Source organism: Porites lutea, chromosome 2 (assembly GCF_958299795.1).
Source record: "Porites lutea chromosome 2, jaPorLute2.1, whole genome shotgun sequence".
NCBI lineage: Eukaryota > Metazoa > Cnidaria > Anthozoa > Scleractinia > Poritidae > Porites > Porites lutea.
Genome location: NC_133202.1, coordinates 46,744,309 through 46,764,398, shown reverse-complemented (window position 1 = coordinate 46,764,398; position 20,090 = coordinate 46,744,309). Strand labels below are relative to the sequence as shown.

The 20,090-nt window shown below is 38.1% G+C and overlaps 1 protein-coding gene across 1 annotated transcript in view; it reads left to right on the top strand.

The window, feature by feature from the left end:
• Positions 1–771: 771 nt before the first annotated feature.
• Positions 772–20,090, top strand: part of LOC140927098 (cleavage and polyadenylation specificity factor subunit 3-like) — a 28,507-nt gene continuing 9,188 nt past the window's right edge. The window contains exons 1-23 of the mRNA XM_073376754.1: positions 772–912; positions 3,179–3,242; positions 3,846–3,943; positions 4,552–4,597; positions 4,967–5,019; positions 5,692–5,721; positions 6,145–6,229; positions 6,921–7,013; positions 7,132–7,221; positions 7,598–7,658; positions 8,208–8,297; positions 8,747–8,827; positions 9,436–9,482; positions 10,786–10,833; positions 11,149–11,211; positions 12,221–12,316; positions 12,843–12,912; positions 13,418–13,494; positions 13,896–13,970; positions 14,497–14,574; positions 15,182–15,290; positions 17,160–17,194; positions 18,813–18,974. Of these exons, the coding sequence (XP_073232855.1) occupies positions 833–912; positions 3,179–3,242; positions 3,846–3,943; positions 4,552–4,597; positions 4,967–5,019; positions 5,692–5,721; positions 6,145–6,229; positions 6,921–7,013; positions 7,132–7,221; positions 7,598–7,658; positions 8,208–8,297; positions 8,747–8,827; positions 9,436–9,482; positions 10,786–10,833; positions 11,149–11,211; positions 12,221–12,316; positions 12,843–12,912; positions 13,418–13,494; positions 13,896–13,970; positions 14,497–14,574; positions 15,182–15,290; positions 17,160–17,194; positions 18,813–18,974 (1,731 nt within the window). The 5' untranslated portion in view covers positions 772–832. The remainder of the gene's footprint in view (positions 913–3,178; positions 3,243–3,845; positions 3,944–4,551; positions 4,598–4,966; positions 5,020–5,691; positions 5,722–6,144; positions 6,230–6,920; positions 7,014–7,131; positions 7,222–7,597; positions 7,659–8,207; positions 8,298–8,746; positions 8,828–9,435; positions 9,483–10,785; positions 10,834–11,148; positions 11,212–12,220; positions 12,317–12,842; positions 12,913–13,417; positions 13,495–13,895; positions 13,971–14,496; positions 14,575–15,181; positions 15,291–17,159; positions 17,195–18,812; positions 18,975–20,090) is intronic.

Here is a 20,090-nt window from a genome sequence, read left to right as displayed (position 1 = left end):
TGTGACTTTCAAACTTTAGTAAGGGAAGAATCTCTAAGACTTCTGAGAGACTGTAATCCTTTTAAAAGACAAATATGCAGCAACGCCATGTATTTTCTACGATGGAAGTTTGAGTGAGTACTGCAATCATTTTTCCTTGCCGTTCCTCCCACCCGCTTCCCCGAAATGCAATGTTGGAACTCAGGAAAAATTACAAGTACACGTATCGAACCAACGTGGGATGGGGGCAGGGACTGAGCAGTTTTATTTGCGCGATTGAGTGTTGTCCCAAGCTTTAGTCTGTGATTGTAAAATGTTTCTAGATAAAGCTATCCGTGAATGAGGCTAAACATTGCATAACCCGCGTTGTGGATGAATTTCAATTCGTTTGATGCATGTACCTTTGCGGAGGCACACTTCTCAATTCCGGGGGCAACACCCATATAAAAATAACAGAGATGCTCAGGGTGGGAAAATCCGAATTAAAACCCGAAATTAAGGAGATCAATCTGTGTGTGGCTTAGGCTACATGGATCCGGGAGGGAGGTAGGTTGAAAATTAGAGCTTCTGAAATCAACAGAAAAGTCGCTACTTTCGGAGGGTCGCTTCTTTTGGCATAATGTAATACCCGTGAAATTTTATCGCTACTTTCAAAGGGTCGCTACTTTCGGAGGATGGTTGCTTTGGAAACTGGTAACGGTATCACACAAGCTGTCAAAGCGTCAGTCACTATCAGCCAAAAACACTATTCAGGATTTATTCAGGACTACACTACTAGGAGAAGAGAGACATTTCGTGAACATTACACAGTGTAATTAAACGCGGGCTCGTTTATGAAGATGTCAAAATCAAAATGGCGGGTGCTGCGGTGAAAAGAAAACCCGATTCAAATGTTCCGCCAGAGGAGAGTGACTTGCTGAAAATAACTCCATTGTAAGTTTTGGTACTCTTGTTTTAGCCGCCAACGTAATAGTGTAGTAGTTTGATCGTCGTAGCTTTCGTACATTGTACTCAATAACTGCTCAATTTGATCCATGCCCAAGAAACGCGTGCTTTGGTGCTTTGAGGAATGTACAAAGCTTAGTGAAATTGAATACAACAAAATAGGGGTAAAGTAAAAAATATAACTCGGATTTAAAATTTCATATACACTAATATTGCCGATCGAGCACAAACTTCAAGCCCTATGCGTTTTTCGTTCTGTTAGTGGTTCTGAACACGTGCATGCGTGTAGTTTTATGCATCAGTCAATTCCAGCTGCGCCCAGCTTAGACTGTTCACAGTCCCCTATTTTTCAGTGAGGTCGTCCCTGCGAACAGAGTCTCCTTCGATTGTCCTCTTTCCTGACTAATCTAGGAAAGATCGAAGCGACTCTGCTAGCAGGGTAAGATAAAGCGCGTCTTACCGTTAATGGCGGCCAACTTGATTTTAAAATGTGCGGGGTGGGCGTCGGGGATTATAGCTCTAGGGGGAGGGAGGTGAGAAAAACAGAGGGACTGTAATAACATCACTGCAGCTCGCATTCACGGAGCACATTGTACCAGCAACGCAGGCATTTGATTGGTCATTAGACAATAGATGTTAATTTGCATTGACAACAGGGTTTAGTTTAAATAGCGGACACTGACAAGCCATTGACAAGTCGTCTTTTCTATATGTAATGCACATCTTGCGCAAACACACGAAGGATTTTTGGTATTTTGCGGATGAATCACGTAAAAAAACATGCTTTTGAAGCAGCCCGGCCAAGGGAATGTTGTAACACAGTTTCTGCCAAACGAATTGAAATTTAACGCTATGCCGACACAAAAAGATGACCTGTCAGAAAAGCCTGGCTTTTTATTGTGCGGGTTAACAGTTTTAATCTGTGGTGAAGTGAGCATGCTTAGCGCTTCGATTAGGAAAATGCTTGACCTGTGAGTATTTTCCGATTTGATTTGGAGGGATATCCCAGAAACTGTCTAAAATCACTGTTTCCAAAGGAGATATTTGAAAATACGCGAAATCGATGCTATGTTTTTCATCGCCAGCAGAGTTTCTTAATTAATGAATGGCAAAAGGTGTGAAATTCCTGTCACGCCTCCTGAACGTGAGCTGCAGTAATGTTATTACAGTCCCTCTATTTTTATTGCTTCCTCCCAAACCACCCCCCGTCCCCTAAGTAGTTTTGACACTCATGCAAGATGGCAGCTGGTAAGACGCACTATATCTCAACTATTTCATGGAAAAATAGGGGACTGTGAACAGTCTACACCCAGCCCCCGCCCACCTTGGCTACTGCGAGGCATTTGCATTCCGGAGGTGGGGCATTTGCAAATTGTACGCTGCTGGGGGGATGGGCAATTGCCATCCCCAGGGCTATTCCCGAGCTTTTGACACGCACACGTTTCCTATCAGAATTTAACTTAACAGAGGATATTAGTGGAAAAAAAGCAGATTAGCTCATTTGTCAAGGACCGGGGGTTGTAAAGGCATGTTCTCGATTTTATGCATGTATTTCTTCATTGCTTATCAAGCCAGAATTACATAGCAAAATTCATGAGCTATCAATGTGAATCAACGTTTTTTGGTTAGAGAGTCAAATTTCTTTTGATATTTTTTTAAGAACATCCTAATAACCTATTCATCACATATAACTTTACAGTGCTTTATTAATATTAATGTCAATAATTTTATGTCAATACTAAAACCATGTTTGCCATTCAGGGCAAAAAAAATGCTAATACCCGGGGGCCAGCCCCGGGAGAGCTGGGCGCAGCTGGAATTGACTGATGCATTATGTATAATGTCAAAAAATAATAATTTCTAAAACAGACACCCCTTTTTCTTTGTCTTCTATTGACAACATGTTCATTTAGTGTCAAACTGTAGCCGGACTAACCACAGGACTCTCTGGACACTGACTGAGTAAGAGAAATAAAAGAACATGCCAAGAATTCCAAGTACTTTCAACAAGTTAAAAGTGACCTGTAATGTGTCATCGTCAGAGCAGATTCTAACGCTGCTGTTCAAATGAAAAAGATATTTTTCCTACAGCTCCATACATTTATTATGCATACATGTTTCAACTTTATTCATATTAAACTATTTGCGCAAAAAAGTATGAAAATGCTGCATGCATAATAATTAAATGTATGGGGTTTTATGGAAATCATACCTCTAAATGTCTTGGAACAGGTGCCCTATTGGTTCTTTACAGGGGTTCTGGGCAGGAGGTTGGGCGATCATGTCATATCTTGGAGTTCAAAGGAAAGAAAGTCATGGTGTGTATAGTGTAGGTGTATAGGAGCCTGCGTAGCAGGTGCTTGGAAGTAATATGCAAGAAAGAATGGGGTGTGCAAAAGAGACATGAAAGGGGAGTGGGAGTACCTGTCCAAGAGGCCTTTGAAAGTATTATTGTTTCTCACCGCCTCTTGGGCAGGCACTTCCCCTTGCTTCGTGTGACTCCCTCGCATACTCCATTCATTCTTTTCTCCATTACTTCCAAGCACCTGCTATGCAGGCTCCTTTAATTTTTTTAGAAGCCCGCATTTCCTGGAGTTAGTGCATTATGAAGTAAGCATGCAAGGGTTACAGACTGGTGCAGAATTAATTAAAGTGGCTGGTATTTTTGTGAAATTTTATGACTTTATGCATTGTATTAGTTTTGGATGGAAAATTCGTCATCAAAGAGAATAATTGTGTGGGGATTAAAAACTGACATTCATCAACCAAGTATAATGTTTGTTATCCATTTTATTGTGACAAAAATGGAAAATTGCAAGTTATACTCGTCTGAAAGCTACAAGTAGTAAGTAATGCCATGTAGTTGTTTATTGTCTTAAAAAGTCTTAAGATTCATTAACTTGTTACCCTTTTTGTTCCAGCTGGACTGCGGAATTCATCCTGGAATGTCTGGAATGGAATCACTTCCTTTTCTTGATGAAATTGACACAGCAGAAATTGACCTCCTTCTTGTCAGTCAGTAAGTGTGAAGCAAGGCTGTCACTAAGGGCTGGAGACTGGAGATTTCCACTGCACTGTTATCATAAGCGTGACCCGTGGCTACTTGCATTAGAAGCAAAAAGGAAAAAAAGAACTTAAAGAACTTCTTAACTGTTCTACGTGATTGTATTTTCCACTATCATTTATTATACCCAGTAACTTAAAATCTTAGTTGCTGTAATATCATCATTCTGTAATATAGCAACTCCCTAAGACAGACACCAAGAGCTGGTGCATAAGACTGACTGCTCTCAAAGATGGGCATACACTTTACATTGCATGTATAGTACCAGTCCTATCTTAGAGAGTATTTTGGGCTGGTTAGTACTGTGTAAAAAATCCTTGGCTTCTATCTTCAGATTAAACTATCGCTATTGTGTAGTGGATGTTCAAAAATTATTGTAATTTTCATGCTGCCTACAGCTCAAGTTGCAATTTGAGAGCAGGATGCCTTGTCATTATATGTATGTGCCATACAGCTTGAAGCGTTATACATTTATGCAACATTAAACAGCACCTCTGCAACGTGACTGTTAGAGATCTTTTAAATGCATGTAATCATTTGTTTTTGCTTTTTTGCATTTTTAGTTTTCACTTGGATCATTGTGGGGCTCTTCCTTGGTTTCTAGAAAAGGTACAAGAATTGATTTATCAATTAAAAATAAATAAATTTATACTACTACATGAGAAATTACTGCAATTTGATTGGCTGAGCAGTGGTATTTCAGCTTAATTTGAAATACCTACATGTGAAAATTACAAACCTTTTGCGGGTAGTAGTATAGACAAATAATAGCATGATTTTTACATGATATACTTCAGAAATATCAGAATTTCCTATTTGACTGTGGCTGGAATTCCAAATGTTTAGAGTAGTTTAATGGGGCTATGTCATACTAATTGCTATCATTTTAAAAAGTGAAACTTTTTTCACATCAGTTGGATTCCAGAAAATAATGCATCCAATAATAATAATATAAACTTAACATATTTATTTATTTAGACTACTTTTAAAGGAAGAGTGTTCATGACACATGCAACCAAAGCAATATACAGGTATTTGAACATATTATAGTACCTTAGTAGACAAAATTATTTTTCTCTCTTTACAGCACTTTTTTCTACTGTTATTCTTTTAAATAATAATAATTGACATTAATTTATTAACATTAATTTGATAAATAAAGAAATTACTGCTGGTATATTAATTTGCTTATAATTATTATAAGATTTAGTTCTAAACTGGGGTTAATGAGCCCTTGGCTAAGACAGCACTACAGTTCTTTCCTCACTTGTCCCCAGTGCACTCTGCTCTCCTCACCCTTGGAATCAAGGCTCGTACAATAGTAAATACATGTAGATCATTGTTAAGCTCAAAGTACTTTTACTTTTACAATGTTAAGTGGTTGCCAAAGCTCCCAGTAATTCTCCAAAGCATCACATGATTCTCACCTTTCTTGCCTTATGTAAACCTTTCATACCATGTGTACAGTAGTTAGCCACATTTCAGTTTTACTCTTCAAGCAGGTACCTAGACTTGTGCTTGTTTTTAATGGGACAAATTTTTTCTTATTAAATCCTTGTCATAAAGATATTTGCGTTACAGACAATTAACTGTACAATAATGTATGTTGCAAAGTATATGATTGTCATGCAAATAAATTATGTAACTGAATGGCTCTTTACTGTATAAATAAATGAAATATATTTCATTAATTCCTTATTCAGATGGTTACTCTCAGATTATGTCAAAGTTAGGTAAGCAATTTAAAATTGTCATGGTGCATAATAATAAACATGTTGTCCATGGTTTATTAAAGTTTGACTCATGTACCTTAGAACTTGCTAGAGGTACCCTGTATCTAGATCAAGGTTTACATCCTAAAATCATTCTATTCTTTGTAAGCAAGTCCTCTCCTCTTTTTCAAGGTCTACCTTGCCCTAAAATCATCATATTCCTCGTAAGCAAGTCGTCTCCTCTTACTCAAGGTTTACTTTGCCCTAAAATCATCCTATTCTTTGTAAGCAAGTCTTTCTTCTCCTCTTGTCCTTTGGTTTTCCTTTTCCCTTGTTATACAGATATTCTGGTATGTGTATTTGGTGCTGTCTGATACTGTTGTCATCCACAGTGTATGTTGAAGTAACTGATAATGGCGTGTACTTTTTGTATGTGTAAATCAGTAACATTGCAACAGAAGACATGCTCTACACTGAATCAGACCTGGAAAAAAGCATGGACAAGATTGAAACAATTCATTTTCACCAGGTATGGAAACTGTAAACCCTTTCTCATTACAGTGGCCAGAGAGAAAATATACCAAAAAAAATTCAAATTCATTTATACATGTAAAAATGCTAATAAACTAAAAAAAGTACTATGCAAAGTAAAGATCTATCAATTGTGGAAATAGGTACATTTGATTGGTAACACCAAAGGATTACAGCACAAATTAAAACATTAAAGCAAAAAATCATACCACCTTAACTCAGACTAGAAGTAAAAGGGGTACCCTCGATTTACCTTATAATAAATAAAATAATAATAATATAGATTATTAAATTTTGACAAACTACAACTTGGTAATATCGTTTGATATATTATGACAGAGTATGATTTTTTTGTATGCTTTTTTAAACTTATAGTCAATGTATACCAGTACAAACATGAGAAAATTTTCAATATAAAAAAAAATAAAATGGTGTAAAATAATGATTCATTTCATAATTATTTCAACTCACATTATTAAGTTAAAAACCTAGCAAAAAGCTTACCCTTATTGATCAGTTGATTCCTCGTTGCCATGAGAACAGATTTTACCTACAACAAATAAAGTTGTAGTTCCTGTACCATTCCTTTTCAGTGTTCCATCTAGGGGTAACTTGCACTTGAAAAATTCCTTGCATTAAATAGGGGCTTAAAACCATTAGAATCTATAACTTGGCATTGTCTTTTACAGGAGAAAGAAGTCAATGGAATAAAATTCTGGTGTTACCATGCAGGTCATGTTCTTGGTGCATCCATGTTCATGATTGAAATTGCCGGTGTAAAGGTACCTACCTCCAAGTTAGTTGTCAAAATGTTGGTCACTAACAACAACAGTCCTATTTAGGATTACATATAGACTGACCAGGAAAATATACCTACTTCATTATTTTCTTGTTGGACAGATTCTTTACACTGGTGATTTTTCACGCCAAGAAGATCGTCATCTTATGGCTGCTGAGATTCCCAGTATTTCACCTGATGTCCTTATCATTGTGAGTACGAAAAAAAAAAACAATAATAATTATTAATAGATGTGATCAATGCTTAATCCCTATTAATAAATCATTATTATTAACAGAGAATAATAGAGAGTACAGCCATGTTTCAAGAGTCAAGTCAATTAAGTCATCATCACCAAATAAAATTGGCTTGATCTGCTCTAGACATGATTCTGGGGGAAATTCTCAGCTTTATTTTCTATGTGTGCTGATTAGTGAAGAGGTTCTTGGAAAACAGCCTTAATTGTCTGATGATAATCTGCATTGTTGATAATTTGACATGCAAGATGAGTCTGTTCCTGAGCTTTTAGGGTGTTGTATAGTTTTGGGTGCAAATGTATTGAGTTTTTAATATTATTGAAATACTTAGGAGTCAACTTATGGTACTCATATTCATGAGAAACGAGAAGACAGAGAAAACAGATTTACAAGTAAGCTCAAGTTTCACCAAATATTTGTGTATGGATAGTGAACAAATGAAGATTGTGCACTGTACAGTGCTAAGGTGTTGTATTAGAATAGTGACATTTTTTTGTCGAACACACTGAAACTTACAACACCTAAATATCCTAATGTATCATGTTGTCTAGTGAAATAAATAAAGGAACAGAAATGACGATTCACGAGGATCAAGACAAAACAAATGGTTATAAATTAAAATAATAAATCATGCTCTCATTATCCCATCCATACAGCACTGTAAGTTAAGATGTTAATGTAGAACGTCCCAGAACTGATAAGGTTATGCTTGCAAATTATACATGTACTGCTATCCAGCACCAAACAAGTGCAGTGTATGTGTTATTAAATTTTTGGACATTTTTTGTGATAGTAACCAAAGAAAGTTAGTTTAATGTTTTGGGTTTTCACACAATGCTAAGATTCATTGGGTGAACTTATTCCTATCTAGAGCTGAGAAAGTCTGTGAGATAGCTCAGGGTATACCACTTAACTCACAAGTAATTATTTTTTCTGTTTAGGTACTGTTCATGACATTGTTAATCGTGGTGGACGATGTCTAATTCCTGTATTTGCTCTTGGTAGAGCTCAAGAACTACTTCTTATTCTGGGTAGGCAAAATACATTATTTAACTCCTAAATCATTTGATTTTTTTAAAAGTAAACCAAGTCATCACATACAGGCTTGGTCACTCTTAGCTTACTTGCGAACCAGAAATGTAAATATTGTAATGATATTAATGACTATTAATAATTTATTATTAATATACGTGTGATAATGCAGTTGCTTGTGGGTTAAGCTATTTTCAGCTGTACTACACATTTTCTCAAATAACACTTCAATATGATAATATCTAAGTGATTGGTAGAAAAGAGAATTGAGCTTAAAGCATGGATTTAACAACTTAGGTAATTCCTACCTAAATGCAAACAATTCTGTCAAACATGAAGTCATGTGAGCATTGGTCTCCCTGCAAATTTCCTTACAGCCTTGCAATGACCATAACGAATACTCTATCTGTTTGTATAAGAACTAATCAACCCACCTTGTTCTGTTCAGATGAATACTGGCAGAATCACCCAGAGCTACATGATGTTCCAATCTACTATGCTTCACAACTGGCAAAGAAATGCATGTCAGGTACTTGTGTCATTCTGTAACTGTTTCTTCTAAAGTAAAGGGACTGGAGTGTTCGGTTTCATAAAAGTTGTGTGTAATCCATTCAATTTGTTCTTCCTTCATACATTAGACCATTATACAATAATGTTCTTAGTATCCTTGCCACTGAATGAATGTGAGGTTGAGATTGACCTTGTTTTGATACAAACTTCTCTCCTTATGGAAGTTATACTTAAAAATACTAGGTAGCGTAAGAACAGCACGATTTCCTTACATTGTAATGAAGCAGAAAGGGTTGTATCAAACCCCAGCCTCGTTTCCATCTACAACTGTAACATGGGCTACTTTCCCATAGTCTGAGTTTTCCAACCAACAAGTGTAAAATAATGCAAGTTAAAGATTATTTTATTTTTTCTACTTGCACTTTCTTGCAGTTCCTTTTATTTTTATTTAATAGAATAGCAAATGTAATCCCGATAACTGAATCCAGCTTTTTTACTCCAAAGATACTCTTGTAATTCAAATCAGAAGTCAGTGTTCTTGTTAAAAGTTTGCATAATTTATTATGTACATGTGAGGTACCCTAAACAAGGCATATTAACTTCTTCCACTATATTTCAATTTTTCAGTGTTCCAGACTTATGTGAATGCCATGAACGATAAGATAAAGAAACAGGTATTGTGCACAGTACAGTAACAAAATCATTATCACCCGTCCGCCATGTCCATGTGGGACCTTTCTTTAATTTTCTTAGGAGAGATTGGGTACCAATTCGAAGGAGATGCTTTTTTGAATGATGGCGCTAATTTATTCTTTCAGGTTTCTAAATTTGATTGCTTTTCCGTTTTCTCTCCTTATTTGTGAATTTGCAGCAATTAACTCGGAAGCTCTGCTAGTTTGGAGTCACTGGACACTTGTTTAAAATATGTACTCTTTTGTTCCTGTATTAGTTTCATGGTCTGTTCCTTTCAATTACTGCACTGTTTTTCTGCACCCTCTTCCTCTCCTGCCGGCATTTCCTAAATAGTGTGACTAAAGTTGTTGTTGACCTTACTTCCATCAGAACACAAATGGTAGCATTAAAAATTAGGCGTTTTTTTTTCAATATTTCAACATTAACAACGAAAAATACTGCCCTACTCGCAAGTAGGCTAATCTAAGCGGGTAGAGAAAATCAAATCCGTTGTAATGCACTAAAATAGTGTTACTAAAGTTGTTGTCGTTGTTGCTGTTGTTGACGTTACTTCCATCAGAACACAAATTGGAACATTAAAAATTTAGGCTATTTCATGACGAAAATCAGATACCCTATAACACACTGTAGGTACAAAAATAAACAGCAGTGAAACCGAAAATGTTTGTAGTAAAAATGTATAATTCGCTTTGAGCATATCCGTTATTATTACAAGATTCAGAAAACATGCTATACACTCTGTTCAATTTTTGTATCGCTATATTCAGTCACTGTTACCAGAGGCCTGGTATAATTCATGCATTCTCGATTACGTGCAGTACCTTGTGCTTTTATCGCGAATTATCCCTAATAGAAAGTACAACAAATGTTATTATCATAGCCAGAGTTCCCACTCGTGTTGAATTTTACTGGTCCTTGGAACTTCCAGTCCCAGGGACTTAAGGGTCCTTTTTGCTTTTACAGGATCCCCAAACTCTCTTTGTGTGGATGTGATTAAAAGAGTGGGAGGGGGAGAGGGGATGACTTTGGAAACATTGTTCTGTATCTTTCTTGCATTAAAATAGAATAAAACTGACAATCTCTCCTTGATTGTACTTGATTGTACTCATCTTACATGGGGCCAAAGGTTGCAAAGATGTACAAGTAGTAACCAGTCCTTGTGCGTCCCTAGGACTCTGGGGCTTAAAGAAGTGTGCGTCCCTTTCGCTTTTTTTTGTAACATACGTACAAGTGTGTTAATGGGAACCCTGATAGCATTGTTTACAATGTATTTGCTGTTTCTAGATTGCCATTTCCAATCCTTTTGTGTTCAAACACATATCAAACCTAAAGGTAAGCAATTCCATTTTTTTTGTCGTCATGTGCCTCCCGTTTGCTGTTCGGTGGCGTCGATAATCGTCTGGTCTTTCTGAGCTGAACTGTAGTTTTAACCTATATTCTCTGCTTAATTGAGAACTTCAGTTTCTTCAATTTCAGTCTACTTTAAAACAAAAGTGTCCCCGTTTTCTCTCAGGGGCATGAAAATGTACAAGTCTTTCATAATTGGGAACTTTAGCTTGCATTCTCTAGTCAAGTATATTTTTTATAGTTGTATTTCAGTCTTCTTTAATTTTACTGTTTATCAAGAGTGTGATTTTTGTTCTTTAGGGAATTGACCAGTTTGATGATATTGGACCGTCTGTGGTGATGGCAAGCCCGGGAATGATGCAGGTCTCATTTTGAAATTTATGCTTTGAATAGGCCCTCACATTTGTAGACTACAGTACTCATACCTCTAATTTTTTTTTTTTTTCTTTTTTTTTTTTTTTGGGGGGGGGGGGTGGGCGAGGGGGCATAAGTAAATGACCATCTTCTATAGAACTGTTTTTTGCTGTTTGTGTAAAAGACGTGTTTTCTCACGGTACCAAAAAAGTCTTTGAAATTTTTGCTTTTAATCTGGAATCCTTAAACCAAAGTGACCTTGCTTGAATCTGTGAAGGGCGTGGTAATTTTTGCTGCAGGTTATGGCCACAAAAATAGTCATTTTCATGAAGCTGAACTTAAAAACGAAATCAAATACCAAAATGGAAGCTTTGAAATCTCTTTACATAAAATGATTTTTTTTGTTTTATTATTCCTTTTTTAATGAAGGTGACCATCCTTAAACCAAACGCAAGTAATGTTTTAAAAGGATTGGACTAGAATGAAACAAATTGACCGTCATAATCAGTCCATCATACGTCAAAATGTAAGCATCACACTTGCCTGCAAAACAGCCATTATTTTTCGCGTAGGTTAGGAACGCCCGCGCGAGGATGCGCGCGAGTTGGGTCAAAGTGAGAGTAAAAACGGACAGTGAGAGGCTCCCGCGCTTTGCGTGAAAATCTCGCGCCTCTGAAAAGCTGATTTTGAGAAAAATCGACTGTTTTGCAATCGAGGATCATTCCGAAGTTAGAGATAAAGGCCTGACGTCCATGGCTTAACAGGGACGAGGGAATGGAGCTACCGAACATTAATGGTGCACCGCCGTAATCACGTTAAATGACCGTTCTACGGTCATGTCACTGCTTTTTAACCACTCACAATCGTCCCGTCTGATGGGGCTGAATAATTCAGTCGAAATGTTTCGGTGAGATTTATTACGTTCCTGTCAGATCCTTTCGAATTATGTATCCGAAACATGGGGTAAACATGTTCGCTTCTTTTTAATTTTCTTTATTATTTGATCTATTTTTCGTAGAGCGGTTTGTCACGCGAGCTGTTTGAGCAGTGGTGTACTGATCGTAGAAATGGTGTAATCATTGCTGGCTACTGCGTGGAAGGAACACTAGCTAAGGTATAGGCATTATGTTTATTTCAATTACATGAATTGTTTTAAACGTAAACCATTGCTCTAATCTCTTGTCCCGTAGGCATAAGTTTGCAGATAGAAAAATTGAAATTTGAGTTTTGAGGAAATGTGAAGGTATAGGAGTTTAAAATTGAATGTTGTGGTTTAGCATTCTTTGTGTGCATGTAAGTGTAAATTTTTGCTTTTGATTGTTGTTTTATTTCCTTTTTTCTTTGTCTTTATCTTATTTTTTCTATACCATGCATGTAATTTCTATTTTTCGTAGCTCCTTGTGTGACTCTAAAGACGATGGGACAGCCCACTTACTTTTGAAAGTCAAAGGACTTTCTTCTCCACCTTTCTCTCCTTCTTTCTCCCCTTCTTTTATCCTATCGATAAACATTTGCGATTGCACACCGCAAAAACTAGCTTCGTAAATGCAAACCTATGGATTTTTTTAACTTCCCCCTATTCCTTAAAGAATTCACAGTAATTACTTTGTTGATGATTTTGTACTTGTTTGTGTTCCAAGACATTGATGTCTGAACCTGAAGAGATTGCTACCATGACAGGACAGAAGATTCCACGGAAGTGCTCCATCGGTAAATAATACCGCTTTGAAATAACACGAGTAAGGGTGTTCCAGTAAGATATCTAATGGCTAAGGCGTGAGTTGAATGAACAAGGCGCACCGGAATCCTTGTCAGTGGATGTGAATCAATGCGCAGTGACTCCTTCATCTGAATGATTCGCTCCGACAAAAGTCTTACCACGCGAAACATCGGTATTACAGTGATTACAGTGCTACGAACTCAACCGGAGCCACCCAACATTTATCGGCCTATCACAGGTCATGTTCACCACAAATGAGTCTGACTTTGTTAGCTCGTTAGCATATGTAGAAAAGAACATTTCTGCGACTCCGGCTAGGTTCGTTGCACTGAGCGAAATGTTTTGAAGATTTTTATGTCTTTTTCGTGACACAGGGTAGCTTGCATGTGTACAGTTAACTTGTAATTATCATAATTACTTCTTGTTTCAGCGTAGCAGAAAATTCATGTGTACCGCCATATTCATTGATGTTTTTGCTTGCTTCGTTTTTTGCAGATTACATTTCCTTTTCAGCTCACACTGATTTTGAACAGACCAGTGAATTCATTCGAATTCTTAAGCCTCCTCACATTGTAAGTACCAAGGGTAGTATTTAAAATAGATATTAACCCTTTATGCCCTGAAAGATCAGCATCAAAGTTCTCCTTGTAATATCAATGCTCTTTAAAACAGAGTGGTCATGAGAATTACGGACATGATCACACAAGATGAATTTGCTTGATATTATATCAACCTAGGAAATGAATAGGAACAACAAATGAGAAATCAAATTTTGATCTTAGAGTTTGAGGGGGTTTACGTTAACTCTCTGAATTCCCAAAAACGGTCGCAAAAGCAATAGTAATCTGTGCGCGTGAAGAGAACACAAACATGTTGATTTTTCCTTCTTTTCTTCTTGCTTGGGAGTGGCTGTATTTAATTTCTACCCTTCATAATACTAAGGCATATTTTTTATTACTTTATATTGCTTTAGGTACTTGTACACGGTGAGCAAAATGAGATGGGCCGACTCAAGGCTGCTCTTATCCGTGAATACGAGGACAACCCGGTAAAATCTTAATGACACTTGATTTAATATCCGATTCGAACGCTTTGTCTACTCTTGTTTCTAATTGGCTGATTCACATGAACTGGGCTGTCTCGATTTGCCGCTTATCCCAATATTACACGAAGCGAGCCAGCCCAGAGCCGCCATATTTACAGAGAGGGATTAAAGCAGTGCGCATGAGTAGTGCGTAGCCCGCTGTCCCGTTGTTATGTCCCGTTGCTAGCCTGTTCCAGGCGTTCAGATAGTGAGCGCGAGAGAAAAATTCACGAAGAAAAAAAAACGAGGGGAGGCTAAAGGGGGACAGGGACTTATTTTCTCTCGATCCCTAGCGAACCGGGAAGGCTCGGTTGTCGTGTAGTCACTAAGCTGATTTTTGTTGCGTTTAACTAATGTGGCGAGATCTTAGCAAATCAAGCCAGCTCTAGAAACTGGTCAAACCCGGTGCATGTAATCAGGCCCTCAAACTTAAAACTACTGCGACGACAACAGACTTGAAACTAATTCTTTCCTTTTATTTTGTCTGTAGGACGCGAGTGTAGTGGTTCATAACCCCCCTAACACTCAAAGTGTGGAGCTTTATTTCAGAGGGGAGAAGATGGCAAAGGTGATATGCAAGACACGCATTGTCTCGCAAACTTCTGAAAAAAAAGATAACACTATATTGCGCTAGCTGAAGACATCATTTATTCATAAATATGACCGGACCTGCGTCCAGAGTTGGTTGGCGCTGATATGGTTCCCAGGCACAGTAAATATGCCTTGTTGACCAAGCATGAGGTCAAGATAGCCATCTTGACGGGACAAGCTTGGTCAATAAAGGATTTATTGTATGGCCAAAAACAGAACTTTTTCTTGCAAGACCGACGCGGGAAATCCCGAGCGGGCAAGATAGGCCCATCTCGTCCGCTCGGGTAGCCAATCAAAATGCAGGATTCGCTTCACCTTACCCGCTCACGGATTGAGCCATATAGAAACCTGTCTTAAAGTTCACTTCTTGAAGGTTTTTGTTTGAGTTCTCGGTAACCGTTCCTAACCTAGACACTGCTTGCTGAAGCAGGGCTAAGTAACCGTGCTTACCCAGCAAAACCGTCTGAACACGCCTTTTGTCGTACGAGAAAGGCTGGTGATCGAATGTTAATGACGAGCTACAAATTTGTCACTAATTATCTAGTTTTGTAGCTAGGTCAGTACTTTTTTGCTTTTCTTGTCAGGTGATGGGAAGTTTAGCGGCGGAAAAGCCTGAACATGGAAAACCTTTGTCTGGAATTCTTATCAAGCGTGGCTTTAACTATCATTTGATTGGGCCAGATGATTTACAAAGTAAGTCAGTGAACGAGATTGTTTATAAAAGAGTAGTGTGTTTAACCACAAGTGCCGCCGAAAAAAATATCATGTAAAATGGATAACTGTTGTCAGAGAATACTGACAAACAAATCCTAACGACATTATGTCGTTCCCCTTCTCTTTCCTTCTCCTACTCCTCCCCCTTTTGTTTTCTCTCTACACTCTTTATTTTGGCGCCATACTCCGCTGTCTCAACGCCTTCAACAGGCTCTACTTTGATTAGTACTTCATCCACTCACTCAAAATAGTTGTGGTTACACTTAATCTTTCCCCTGTCGGATATGACCTTTTACCTTGGAATAAACAAAACTTTTGTGTGTGACCGTTTCCTCTCGAGATAAATGTACCTTCAGGTATAACCATGGAAAAAGTGATCACGACAGCTACGGAATTGTTTATCCGCCTGAGTTGTTGATTCTTACGATATTAGTTAATCCACTGATTGAATCAGTGGATTAACTAATATCGCAGCAGCAACTACAACCTTACAACACACGCGCTGCACACAAACCGATAACCACTTCACGACGACTGCTTACTATTGTCAAGGTCAAAGACAACCGGAGAACAGATGGGGAGCAGTATAAAGATCAAATGCTGCGGCTGCCAGTCTACTTACATCGATGAGACCGGAAGAAACCTTAGCACGCGACTGACTGAACACAAACGAGTGACAAGAAATGGTGATGCCAACAATCACATTGCTGAACACCATTTACAGACGAAACATCAAATCGACTGCGACTCTGCGACGTGTATTACGTATTTTACAGACTACTATCAACGACCCACTTCGGAAAGCTGGTTTACTAAACTTAGAACAAACGTCACTGATTTGTAGTCAACAGTTACCGGCACCGTACGAACGACTGATTGACGGACTTAGGAAAACCAACTACGAGAGAATGACTGGACAGACGACAATTTTACTAACAATAAAATACTGTTTACCTTGACAGTAGACGGATCGAAACGCACCAATGACATTACGAGTCTTCATAGCCAATAACACCATAGCTTAACTGACAGACGACCAACAACGTCGCGACTTAATTGACCAATCTGGTCAATAACCAGAGTTTAATACCATCAACTGACGTAATACAACTCATTTTGACGCTGAACATAACTACCGCACGGGTTGTCGAAACGACAGTCAGTCACTGTCAACAACAACAGTCCTATTCAGGACTACGTTCACCCGGACGATCATATGCAACCTACTTATGAATTGACTCCTGGGTTCAAACCTTTCACACTTCTGGCACTGTTACTGGGGACAGGGAAAAATTAGAGAGTTTAAGCTTCACGTAAACGGCAAACGTCAGATTCCAGTTGAGAATTTCTCAAAATAGAAAATGAGCAGATAAAAACGGTTCAAAACAATTCTTAGGGATAAAAAAAAAATTGCGTGAAACCACTAATTTATGTGTAGAAATAGTGAACAGTAAACGACAATTAAAGGGGAAACTTGGTCACGTGGTACAAGTTCGCGTTTGCCGTTTGACGTCAACGTGAAGCTTAACCTCTCTATTATTGGCCAATAGCTGACCGGCGCGTTTCCGGTAACTTTCCCAGGAGTCTTTGCAATAGTTAACTCGGGTTTCCTTCTCCTTTCTAATGTGGCGAATGATGTGTGTAACAACGAATAGTGTTTACAACCACGTTTGTTACGTCTCAAACACTTGTTTTCATCTGGCTCTCCCTTCGTAGTTGATAAAACGCGTCATTATCAATATCTACATAAAACCGAACGGCCTGGGCGGAGGTTGCTTTCACACCCTCTACTACCTCTATTAAAAAACCCTCTCTACAAATTGTTAACGTTTCTATTTTTTTCCTTAGATTACACTGAACTTTCAACAAGTGTACTTACTCAGGTATTTTGAATTAAATACTAAAGAATGCTACGGGAATTTTCCGATTCTATTTTTGTTTGCTGATATTTTTGTAGTCTATTCATTTAGAGATATTTAGACCAATATAGTTGTTAAAACAAAACTAATCAAAACACGTGTACACGTAAAAGATGCAAATGACCAGCAGCGGCAGATCCAAGGGAAGGGTCCGGGGTTCTGACTCCGTTCCCCTCCCCCCACCTAAAAAAAATGTACCCATCCGACCAAGAACTTTTTTTAGCAATTTTATGACTTAAGTGCTGTAAAATTGAAATGATAACCAGTGAAGACCGGCACATGAGGATCCACGAAGTTGACGATTACGGGAAAGTGACTTGTAATTCGTCATTTGCACATCTCCCATAATACATCTTGTTTGTCCCCAAAAAATGTTGCATAAGCATTGCCTTCAATTTCTCTTGGTATGACTGTAATACCCAGGAGTAATTAAAAACGAAGTTATGCAAAGTTTTGGGGGGCAAACAAAGTGTATTGCTGGAGATGCCAAATGGCAAATAGCGAGCAAAGCTGATGGACATAAGGAGCTTGTGTAGACCCCTTCGTGTGAAGATGGCTTGTGTACTGTTAGCCCTGGCATCATTGGCCTGTGTATGAGATTGGGTTGGTGTTGTCTCGCATTCCATCATGGGATTGTTTTGTGGTGCTAATACTTCTTCATTCGGTAGTGTAGGAGCTGCTCGAAAGGTCTTTCATGATTTGTTCTTTTAAACAATAGTAATTCATTGTTTACCATTGTTTTCCGGTTTGGGTAGCAAACTATAAATTGGCTTTCAGCTTCCAAGCAGCTGCTACATGAGCCTCTTCATTTGCTATTACGAGTAATATCAGTAAATTTGTCCCCCAAAACGGTTCTTTTTTGTAGTTGAACACAATACCTTAAAGGCGACCTCCAATTGGCCAATACACAGCACAATAGATAAAATCGATGACTATAACTGCACGCTACTTCGAATAATGGGGACCTTAAGATCCGACGACGGCGACGGCAACGGGAACTTCAAAACAACAATAGGTTAAGATTAGCAAAACAACAACTTTGCACGTGTATCACGCTTTTTTGTACATTTCTTTGCCATCACTGCATTACTACGACGAGAAAATGCCTAATTTCACGTTTTATGGAGGACGTAAACAAGCTACTATGAAATTTTCTTTCTCATTCTGAACTCGGATATGGTTTTTCAGGAATTCAACTCCAGGAGAGTTTGCCTACATTTGACAAAGTAAGTGAGTTGGAACTGTCGCGATGAAGATTGAATGAACGCGAATTCACTTTTTAAGCGATGTTTTCGCTGCCGTCGCCGTCCTTGGATCTTAAGGTCCCTACTATCAAAATCTTTGAAGTTTCCTTTTGTAGCCAATAAGCCAATATTTTAGTCGAGAGCAGCACAAGAGTTTGAGGAACACCATAGTTTCCTATATTTATCCACTGAATAGAAATAGGCCGTTTCCGAGTTCAAAAGACTCTCACTTCTAGGGCGAGGCAAAGTGCAAAACCTTTCTTGTGAAAAAGTATCCAGACTCTATAATTGGCTTATTTGTTTATTTGTTTTATTTGTTTTGTTTTTGTTTTCTGCAGAAGCAGACAGTGGCTTTTCATGGCGCTTTCTCTCTGCTTCTTCAATGCTTAGAGAACTTAGCTGGTGAAGTGGAGCAGCTCACGCTTCAAGGAGGAAAACTAGCGCTGAAAGTTTTTAAAGCAATCACTATTATTCAAGAGAAAAGAAGCGTTACTGTGGAGGTATTTACTGTGCTGTGGTAAACTGCCCGAAAGGGATACCATTTTTAAGCTTCAGGTGTATGAAAGGGTAGGAATTTCGCGAGTTGAAGCATATGAAAGGCTAGGGAATCTGCGATTTATAAAGTATTTAAAGGGCCGTCAATTAAAATATTTCGAACAGACGCACCTCATGGCTGTATAAAAATTTATTTAAGGCTACATATAATGAAAAGAAGACTTAATGTTAGTAGGCATGTGAAAGGGGCACCATTTTTCAATAGAAGGTTTACGAAAGGGGTACCTTTTTTGTCAAAACTGGTGTATTAAAGAATACTGGTATGAGCCTCGGGGAGGGGGGGGGAAGCCTCCCGTACAAAACGTTGTTGAGCACCCCTGATCCCGGACTATTACTGTCATTCATTTTTTTTTGCTTACGATTAACACAGGGTATTGCCCAAAAAGAGCGCGACATCACAGTAGAAGCATTTGCGTCTTGTTCTTATTTCTTGTGCGCAGGTTTAGTAAAAGAAACGCGGAATTCGAAAAAATATATTTGAAGAACATTACGTGACGTTTCGACGAATTTATGTCAAGATTGTCAATGCGAAGAAGTTTAACAAAGATTGCGCATGAAATGTATATGATCAGAAAGAAAGGATCGAGATTAAATACTCAAGCGGAAGCGAATTCCACTGCATACCCGCGAAATTTCATATTTTTCAATTTTTTCTGTTTCCACACTTTATCCGCAACTTATGTTTGTTATGAGTCGTCTAAACCTCGTATAACGTTGTTTTCGTTTATTTTCTTTTCAAATATTCCAAGAAGAGCTGGAAAAACATGACTGTGCGCGGTATCAAAATTAAGAGGGAGTCTCCCTAAAACCGGTCCACTGCGTTTCGGGTCGGAAAATCAATTTCCTTTAAACTTTGCCCATGAATATATCTTAGTCCAAAAGTAATTGAAACCGCATTAGTTTTTGAAAATATTTCAAAATAAAATTTTTCGGGAGGAAAATCACTTCAGCACTCGGCGGCCAAATTTTTGTAGTGACAAAGAGTAAAAAATAGCGCATATTGCCGAGTTCACCACTTCAAAGTTTTGCACTTTCAACGACTTTTTTCACTTCCTAGGATT